The sequence below is a fragment of the Hoplias malabaricus genome, chromosome 8, assembly GCF_029633855.1.
Source record: "Hoplias malabaricus isolate fHopMal1 chromosome 8, fHopMal1.hap1, whole genome shotgun sequence".
Taxonomy (NCBI): Eukaryota; Metazoa; Chordata; class Actinopteri; order Characiformes; family Erythrinidae; genus Hoplias; species Hoplias malabaricus.
This window is the reverse complement of record NC_089807.1, coordinates 13,647,176-13,657,134: the sequence shown is the minus strand read 5'-3', so window position 1 is coordinate 13,657,134 and position 9,959 is coordinate 13,647,176. Positions and strand designations below refer to the sequence as shown.

Below are 9,959 nucleotides of genomic sequence, written 5' to 3'. Positions count from 1 at the left end.
TCTTGGAGGTTTGGCTATTGAACCCCAGTGATGTGCTGGGCTGTCCATACCCCCCTCTGCAGAGCTTTACACTCAAGGGCGGTGCAGTTCCTGTACCAGGCGGTGATACAGCCTGTCAATATGCTCTCCACAGTGCATGTGGAGCAAGACTGTTCAATGAGATGATTTAACAATTTACTGTTGCAACCACATGCTAACCACGCACTAAACTGCGTTTGTTTGTAATACCAGGACTGAGGCCACCAAACAACACATTTTTCTGGCTTTTGTGCACATGCACACTTTCACTCCAGGATCCACAATTTTATAAATGATGCCCCAGGTGTTACTGCCAGAAGGCATTTTCATGTGCACATCCAAGTGGGAGGTACAGCTCCAAGAGTGTGGGACAACCTAATCCTACCTTCCCATGCCGGTATCTGCCTACTTCTTGTGTTTACCCAATGCTTGTCTAGGGTTAGGATGTTTTATGGGGAGTGGCTTTGGAAGGAGTGAGATTCAGTTGGATTTTTAGATTTATATGTATGACCATATGAATATCCTTTTCACCTAATTCATAGGTTGCAGTAAAATGTCTGGCGTGCCATATTGGGGTATCGAACTGCAAGCTATTTTTACCTAAAATTACACCAGCGATACAAGTCCTAATTCAGTTTTCACTAGTAAAAATGTCATACTGACTAGTGAAAGGAGAAATAGATATCTATAATTCAGTTCTCACTAGTAAAAATTGTATTTTCACTAGTAATAATTGGAGAGCTCAAAAATTACATTCTTACTAGTAAAATTTTACCTTACCATCACAAGCCATTTTAGCTTTTAATGTTTTTCTTGATATCAAGAATTTAAATTCTTTCATTCATTATCTGTAACCGCTTATCCAATTCAGGGTCGCAAAGAATTTAAATTACACATGTGAAAATTCAATTGTTACTAGTACAAAAGCTATTTCAAAGATTTCAATTGTAACTAGTGAAAATTTTATTTCTGATATCAAGAATATAATATTTACTAGTAAATATAATATTTCTGATATCAAATTTTTAATTTTTAGTAGTGAAAATTGTATTTCTGATATCAACAATTACATTTTTACTAGTGACATTTTTACTAGTAAAAAAATCAATTCCTGATATCCAAAATTAAATTTTCACTATTAACAATTAGTAAAGCTTCAGTGCTTCAGTCATCGTCTTATTTCACTCGTTTTGTTTTAGTGTAAGAGACTACAGACAGACCACATATTCTTTATCTCACTGTTTACAGGGTACATTTCTGATCTCGCTATCCCTGCACTCTGAGAGTGCAACTGATTCATGGAAGACAATGTTTTATCGCAAATGGCGGCCTTATTATTCCTCCTATTTGGCAAAATAAAGTGCCAGTTCTCCTTGTCTGAAAGTGTTAGTGATTAGTGAGAGATGTTTCCATACCGCAGCGAAGACAAGGCTGAATCCAGCTGTAATGGGTTACTGGCTGAATCTCCAGTGTCTCTCGCCTCGTTAAATTATAGTCAACTACGTAGGGAACAGAGGGAGATTTGAGATTCAGCCTAGCATGAGACTGTCCTCTGGTCCAATAAATAAACGTGATGCTTGTAGGTTGCACAGACAGGCCAATGGTGTTCAAGCTACTTGTGACACGTATTCTGAACCAAAGACAACAACCTGTAAAGCGTTTCCGCATTGCCTCAGTTATAGTTATAGTTGTTTATATCAGTCTACATCTACTCTGAATGCTCTAAACCGATACTGCGGAGTTATACGCAGGTTGTTCGTGTTTGGCATTTTGCTGCGGGACTGTGTGGCTCTCCCCGGGTCGTCTGGCCAGATTCTAATTAGTTATCTGTTACAGTTATGTATTGCTAGGTTTAAAGTTCACCTCAACGTGTTAGTATAGACGTTTAGCTGCGGATAACGAGACGTACTCGGCGCAGTAGAGCTACCAAGCATTACAGAATTACAACAGATTTCAGAGTTTCTAATGTCCGCCACTTGATAAGTCAGTGTTTCAATAGTGAAGATGTCAGTGGAGCAGAGCTGCTGTGTGGTCAGTGTTTCAGAGACCAGCTGTGGACCAAAACGGAGAAGTCCTCTGAGCTGCAGCGGAGTGGTATTAAACCCTCATTCTGGAATAGTGCTGTGCAGTGGTATGGTGTTTTCACCATTCTTAATCGACAAAGAATGCATAAATCAAAAACCAACAGTACTGCATTCTGACAGCTTTAGCCACAATATGCAAGTCTCTATAGATTATGCTGAGGAATCCACAAGAGAAATGAGCTTAAATATTAAACATCACAGAGGACATCAACGTGCTGCGCTCCTAATGATGGTTAACTGTGTGGAATTTCAGAGGGCATTTCAGACAGTTTTCACAGAAGCAGACAAGTGGAACTTTTATAATGGTGATGAAGAGGCTGAATTTCTTCATGACGTCTTATTTCTGAGTTGGTTTGCGGTCTTGAAAATGCCTGGACTGGACAAATGTACCCATACTGATACTATACCTTGGATAAAAAGTACAGCCCTTGAAAAGGGCTACTCTGTTCTTGCATGTGGATCTCCTTTCGGTTCCTTCTGTCCAGATCTCTTTATGAGCACCCTGAGTAAAGGCATCGTGAGTAATCTTGCTGGGGAGGAGAATTCATTGATTTTGACTGATGCACGGTGTCTACCTGGCACTGAAGGAGGAGGACTCTTTGTTAGTGTTGGTGAAACACACTGTCTTGTAGGTCTCATCACTTCCCCACTTTGTTGGAAATCTAGTGAATGGATTGGACTGGCATTAGTGTGCTCCTTTCACTTAATTCTAAAAAACATACTACAGGCTGTATGTTCTAATCAGACAGTGAAGGAAACATATTCATCCATTGACATTCCACAAATCCTCCCTTGTGCAAACCAAAATGAAACCGACATAAAATACCCCATGGTGGCTGTGGTAGAAAGTGGCCAGTTTTGGGGCTCTGGAATTTTGCTAAATCCAAATGTAGTTTTAACCTGCAGACATGTGGTCAATGGAAAATCATTTATTCAAGTTAGGATCAAAGCTGGTGAAAGGTAATGTTGTACAACCTTTCTGCTGCATAGGACTTACAGGTACAACAGGAAGCAGCACGATGTGACACCTTTGTCTGTCTTTCCACAGGTTTCTTTCAGTAAGTGGTCGTGTACTGTACTCTTCAAAGGCATCTTCTCCATATGATGTTGCTGTGGTGCAGCTTCAAGAGCCATTTTTAGATGTTGTGGCACCACAGTTATCTACCAATTTTCAAACGGGTAGGATATTTAAATTGCAGTTTTATAATTTTTAAATGTAGATACATGTCTTTGCCCACTTGGAAGCTCTAGAGTTTCAAAGGAAATCTGAGTAATAAACACATAGTTGCAGTCAGAACTAAACCTAAAATAGGGTCTTTAAGGGAGGTTTTTTCCTGCTTTTATAAAGTTTCTATTTTGGAGATAAATGTTTTTCATTGGACACAATTATATATTTTATATTTGTTGTTCAATGTCAGGGTTTAGAAACAATGGAACAAAAAAATTATTTTGACTTATATTTTAAAATGAATTGTTTCTAAGAAAAAATAATTATGTTTTATCACAGCATGAATATCTGTTTATTTCTTTTATGTTTTAGGTGAAGATGTGGTTGTGTTGGGTTATGGTCCATTAGGGAAAAACTGTGGCCCCTCAGTGACCTCGGGGATTCTGTCTAGAGTCATCGCCAAGAAAAATAAGGCAGTGATGCTTCAGACCACATGTGCAGTGCAGTGTGGAGCCAGCGGTGGCGCTGTTGTCCGTGCCAGCACAGGGGAGTTGCTAGGTAAGTTTCAGATTTAAATCATTTTTATGCAGCTTATTAGATGACAGTAAAATACTATAAATCTTAGCTTATTCAAGAAGTGTGTTATTAAGTTTCAGCTTAATTCCATGAACCATTTTATTTAACATATCTGTGACAGACAAATGGCTGTAAAACAATAGTATGAAGCTTAGCTTATTTCAAGAAGCTTATGTTCAACTTCATATACCATTCTAGTCCATAGCAACATTTTTACTGACAACTGTAAATCTGTGACTGGCAAAACCTTACCCAATAACAGCCATCACTCAATAAATATGAAGTCTACAAAAAAATCATTATGTTTTTCAATTTGTCCACTATTTGGCTAAGCTGTAATATTTTCCTATTGTCAGTGCAACATATGAACATGAACCGTTTGCTTTAAACCAGGTATTGTTTCCAGCAACACAAGAGACTTTGCAGCAAATGTGACGTACCCCCACTTAAACTTCAGCATTCCAATGTCAGTTTTGGAGCCAGTACTGAAAGAGTTTTCACAGACAGGAGATCCTGCTGTTTTTCAGACTTTGGACAGTACAGAGGATGAAGTTAGGAGAGTCTGGAGACTACAAATTCCTCAGAGTAAGCTGTAAATATTTCCATTTCAATTATAATGAAAACGAGGATGTCCAGCTTTCCTGGTGTTTGCCTACACATACATTGCCACTACAGTATTCACAGAGAGGCTGCTCTACTTCTCAATGCTTGTGGTTCTGTCTATTGGGGAAATAGAAAGGAAGAGAAAATATTTTTTTTTTTCAAGTTATTTCACTTTAATTGACTGATATTTTGTTTTGATTACTGCATACTTAAGCATTGAAAGTAATTATAACAGGGTTGTAAACAGACTAATTATTTGTAATATGGTTTTTAGTGTTACATTTAAAGTTCAATGACCTTTACACATCATGGATGTCCTTTCTATTTAGGTATCCTTTTAAAAGCCATTCAGCCACTATGTGACTAGCAGGTATCCAGTGATACATCAGTTACAGGTGTGAAACAATTAAAAAATTGAAGTTATAATTTGTATGGCAAACTACTTGAAAACCTGTGTTTGTTGTTTTGCCTCTCAAAACACATTTTTTCTCTTGTGCTGTGATGCTTCACTAGGCCATTATCAAATCTGACATGAAAAGGGTGCAGACATTGAAAGGTTTGTGCAAGTGCCTTAGAGACATGCCTGTTCCTGCACCTCGTTCTCATATATTACTCCTCCCACAGGAGAAGGATTATTTGAATAAATCTAAGTAAATATTGGGCTAAGTCTGTTTAAAGAAAAAAAGAAAGAGATTGAAAAGAGATTGCTGCTGCACTGCCAAAGGCATTTCTCTCTGATAGAAAACACAAAAACACAGATTATTACTGCTGCTACTTTAACTGGTCAATTAAAAAGTGTCTTCCAAACAATCTCTGTTTCTAGCTGGCTGAATTTTTCATTATTGTGCCTGGAAGTCAAAGTAATTTCTTTCAACTTGGAGATATTGTGTCACATTTCTTACAAAATCTTTTCCTCACTGATTTCTTTATTTTTAAATTTAATTCTATTTTGGGTTTTTTCCTCCTCTGAAACAATTTAGCCCTGTGAAGGACTGGCGCCCCCTCCAGGGTGTATTCCTGCCTTGCGCCCAATGATTCCAGGTAGGCTCTGGACCCACCGCGACCCTGAACTGGATAAGTGCTTACAGATAATGAATGAATGAAACAATTTAATTTAAAAACAACATTTTAGGACAGATTGTTATTCTAGCGTTTAAAATGTATTTTTTAAACCTTTCCCATAATATTTTAAAAATAGATATTAGCCAATGCCATCTCAGACGTAATTTATGTCTTTTTGTACACATTTTCTCCAAGGCAACTGGCTTTGCCTGAATTCAAGCTTGTGCACACTGAATGATTTGAGAGTCCAAGAGAATAGAGTACTTTGGCCCCAATGCTTTTAATAATCATACTGAGGCAAAAAGATGACATCGCTGGACAAAGAAACATGCAGCCAAATGCAAATATAATGCAACTGCCAGGGCAAATACACTTTATATGTATAATCAAAATATTTACAATAATATTGTTTTATAGGTCAATACAACCATACTAGCGTGTTAGCTAGTTAATCCACATTGAATAGCAATTGGAGGTGGCACGCTCTTACACTGTTGAATAAGACATAATCAGAAACAGTTATCTTCTCACAGTTAGACAAGTGAAAGACTCCTAATGATAAAGCTTTAATCTTCCTGAAATAATGTCTTTGTCAGCTATTGGTTATCTGCTGTTCAACTAAAAAAAGGGCAAGCATATTACACCACAATGCTGAAAAACGGCATCAGATGAGATGCACACCACAATTCCTTCTCAGGGTTTATTCTAGTCTGGGTCTATCTGAACGTATTACCATGCCAGAAAAAATCTATAATTCAAACTCACTTAAGCTCTGCATGTGAAATATTACATGCATCCCTAATGTTTTTCATGGTATGCAGAGACATAGAAAATCATTCTTCAGAGCTGTGCTCTCACGAGGTGTGTCTAAGTATGGCATTATTGTTTCAGTGGGTGACAGTAAGTGCACTGAGTTCACTGCAAATAGCCCAGGTATTTTTGTATGCATGAAATCACTGGGGCATGAGGAATTCTCACTGAATGAACAACACAGTCATCTTAAAAACCAATGAAGACAGTTTTTTCCTAGAATCATGGAAAGCATTATACTGAAAATGTCTTACAAGTATATGGTACATGAAGATATCCTTTTGTCCACAGTAAACTAAGACTAAAAACCCTTGCAGCAAAAATATTTACACCTAGTAACATTACAGTAGACTCATATTTCACCATATATGATGAGATCTGATTAACAGACATAAGGGCAGTCTGGTCCCTCTGGGTGTCTACAGGAGGAGTATTGTGCGGTTGCAAATATTAGTCTCCATACTATTATTCAGAAATGTATTCATGATGACAGACTGTTGCCTGAGAGGTAATGTATTTTTTCAGCTTAAACTACTTTAATTGGATTCCATTACTGGAGAAATCTGAAACTGGAGACTATATGTAAAAGGATCCACTACTCCATGTAAAAGAAGAGAACAACATAGACACATTTATATAAATAATAATGCTTTAGTATATCCAATTTCAGCACAATGAAACTACCAGAATGCCTTAAAGAAACTGGTACCATTAAAGAATTGTACTATGATGCAAATAAAGAACGTTAAGGCCTTAGCATGCACTCAAATCTTTGAAAAGAAAGGCCTTGGACCTGCTGAGGAGACTAACAACAGACATTAGGTAGCTGCCCAATTTACTAGATTTATCCCTGGCAAAGGAAGGAATATTCCTTTAAGGTTATGTGCTGCCATATGAATTGATGCAGAGGCTCTTGGTGGCCAGGTAATGTGTGGCAGAGAAGTGGCTGCAGTTTCCTGGGTAATTTTGGCTCTAGCTTTTGGCTCTCATCGTGGTGAGCTTTATATCTGCTGTGCCCTAACCAGTGAAGCTACATGGGAACAATTAAGCCTGTAAATGATGTTTGCTTCAAAGGCCAAGAGATTATCATACACATGGTTTGAAGTGGCCAGACCCTGGTGCTAGTTGCTCCTGATGGATCAAATAGAAAAGAAAAGTAAAAAAAAAAATACAGAATTAAGGTTAATGTGTAGGGTTGAAACTCATCCACAGTATTTTACTTGCACTTTTATTAGTCAAATGGATAGATTACCTTGAAAGTCTGAGTCTAAAATGTACAATTTCCAAATATTTAGTGATAAATGTGTATTTGTTTATTATGCTTCTTGCATAACATGTCCAAATTCACAAATTAGATGAAGCACACTTTACAGCATGGGCAAAGCTCCAGTTTGTCTAAAAAAGAAAATGTCCATTTATCAAGCTTCTAGATTGTGATTGCTGATGCTACAGACTCTATCAGGAGAGCACAAGTTTGCACATACATCAAAGGAAAAAAAAGATGTTTCACAAGTATTCATATGACCATTATTTGAAATCTTTCCCAAACCCATAATTTCACTACAGCTATCACTACCCAGCCATCCCTCCCCCCAAGTCAATGTTGTTTGGAGTGCAGTATAAAGATGTCCAAACCTCCAGGTTCCACCATTTTGTGTCAGCAAGAGATGGAGCTGCCTCTGAACCAATAGTCAGAGAAAAGCTATAGTTGACCAATCTGCCACTTTCTTTTGGCCTACCAAATATATCCACCATCATCCACTTCACCCACTTCCCCCTCCTCTTCTTCAGCCTCTTCACCATTTTCTTCAGTTTCTTTCTCCTCCTCATCTTCCCAGCCTACTGCACTGCCAAAATCACCTGAGTAGCCAGTCGCCTCATCTGGAAAAGACGTGAGGAATATATGACAAAAATATTTTGGAAGAAGTCTTCAGGGAGCTGGTTTTAATAGACGTTCCAAACATATTTTCATTGTTTCCATACAATAGAGCAACAACAAAGCAACAGCAAACTGCATTATCCTATGCTTTATAGACCAATATAAAAAGCAAATTAGTTGAGCTACGGTAAACAACATATACGATGTGTGGCTCTGGCTTTTAAAGAAAACCAGGATAGGAAATTTGAGTGGCTAGAACTGCTTAAATACAGACAACTTCCATGAAGTAAAACGTTATGATAAATAAAAAATGAGTTACTTTGCCTTGCAAATAAAACCAGGATGAGAATTCGTGGCTTAAAATGGAGCAGTCTTCCATTCATGAAAAGGATTCATTTACAGCAATGTAGCTGCAATCTGTATATCATTATAATAAAGGCTATATAAAAATAAAATTGCTTGGGCAAATAAATTCTGCAGCCCTGTCAACGGAACCCTTAATGAGAGCCATAACATGTCGTGAAATGCAGTGGAATGAATATACAACTTCAACGCAAGTAAAACAAGCAATTTACTCATGATAAAAACTAAATGCTACCTCTAATACATGCTTGGGTACAACAAACAAGTGCTTTGGCTTTGACATTGGTCTTTTTAAAGGCTATTTTAAGTCCAGTCAGGGGATTTGTTCTTATCACCTGCAGGTCCAGCTCAGCCAGTAGTAATTAATCTTGCAGACCTTTATTTCAGCAAGACAACTGCTCTTTTGGAATGGAAATGAACCTGGCCTAATGAATGTAACACTTGGTCTTCTGTCAAAGGGGTGACTGATGTTTTTGTGGATCTAAGCCCTATGAACAAAGGGGGCCTTGTCCTTCCTGGGTGTGTGTGTGTGTGTGTGTATATGTCTGTCCATGTCTAAGTGTGTGTCTATAAGTGTGTGTGTGTGCTGGTGTTTGTGCACTTACCACAGTCAGGGTTGCCATGGATTCTGGAGCCCATTAGCTCTCCTCCATGCTGGTCTACACACCAGCACTCCCCCCTGCTTTGGTCGCACTGCAGTTTCCTGTAATAGCCATCCTCATCACAGCTGGGAATGAACATACCTAACATGAGAAGCACACATGCTGTTGGTTGACATGCATGTTTTAAATTCAATTACTTGTGCTGCATGAATCAGAATGATCAAATGTGCATTGCACTGAGGGTGAGATTGTGAAGCGGGCTACATATTGCAAGCAATAAGTCATGTGGTGGAGCCAAATGACAGCCTTCATTTCAGTGTGAAGAGCAACCTTGGAAAAAGGCTTGTGAACTGATTACTACATGTAATGGCTCTGCATACAGTGATAAAATTCTATTCTCACTGCATACATGAATGCATAAAAAAAGAATTATCATCAGTCCAATGTCACCTACATTCAAAGGCAGTTTTGAAGGTCATGTCGAAGAATCAATTGTGCTTATTATAGGCTGGAGGATCAGGAAGGAAAGGATCTGTGCTATGGCAATTACAGCAGCTTGTGGTGTGGCATCAGGGGGCATGTGCGTATTTGGCGGGCTCTGGTTGGCCGCTGCATCTGCAGAATGTCCTTGGAGAGTCCTGCGGGTGTCTGAGCCAAACATGCAGCACTGCCCACGGCCAAGAGCCAGCTCCGCTCCACTCTAATCCTCACGCCTGATTAGCAGCTAATCCCAGCCTCGTGCTTGTCATCTGCTTAATGAAACTCCTCAAGCACAACCCCTGCATGTTTGATCA

The 9,959-nt window shown here is 38.6% G+C and overlaps 2 protein-coding genes across 2 annotated transcripts in view; one reads left to right on the top strand and one right to left on the bottom strand.

Annotated features, from left to right (window-relative positions):
* Positions 1 to 1,629: 1,629 nt before the first annotated feature.
* tysnd1 (trypsin like peroxisomal matrix peptidase 1) lies at positions 1,630 to 5,337 on the top strand. The gene is made up of 4 exons (XM_066679418.1): positions 1,630 to 3,062; positions 3,151 to 3,281; positions 3,643 to 3,828; positions 4,240 to 5,337. The coding sequence occupies exons 1-4, from the start codon at positions 2,023 to 2,025 to the stop codon at positions 4,440 to 4,442; spliced, it is 1,560 nt and encodes a 519-aa protein (XP_066535515.1). The 5' UTR covers positions 1,630 to 2,022; the 3' UTR covers positions 4,443 to 5,337.
* A 450-nt stretch (positions 5,338 to 5,787) lies between these two features.
* spock2 (SPARC (osteonectin), cwcv and kazal like domains proteoglycan 2) overlaps positions 5,788 to 9,959 on the bottom strand; it is a 38,346-nt gene continuing 34,174 nt past the window's right edge. The window contains exons 9-10 of the mRNA XM_066679864.1: positions 9,169 to 9,306; positions 5,788 to 8,202 (exon numbers count right to left, since the gene is read on the bottom strand). Coding sequence (XP_066535961.1) covers positions 8,057 to 8,202; positions 9,169 to 9,306 — 284 coding nt within the window. The 3' untranslated portion in view covers positions 5,788 to 8,056. The remainder of the gene's footprint in view (positions 8,203 to 9,168; positions 9,307 to 9,959) is intronic.

Excerpts from the sequence above, each read along its gene's own strand:
- tysnd1 (XM_066679418.1), top strand. The coding sequence starts at position 2,023 with ATGTCAGTGGAGCAGAGCTGCTGTGTGGTCAGTGTTTCAGAGACCAGC. Across the intron at positions 3,282-3,642 it reads ATCTACCAATTTTCAAACGG|GTGAAGATGTGGTTGTGTTG; the intron begins GTAGGATATTTA and ends TTTATGTTTTAG. Across the intron at positions 3,829-4,239 it reads CAGCACAGGGGAGTTGCTAG|GTATTGTTTCCAGCAACACA; the intron begins GTAAGTTTCAGA and ends GCTTTAAACCAG.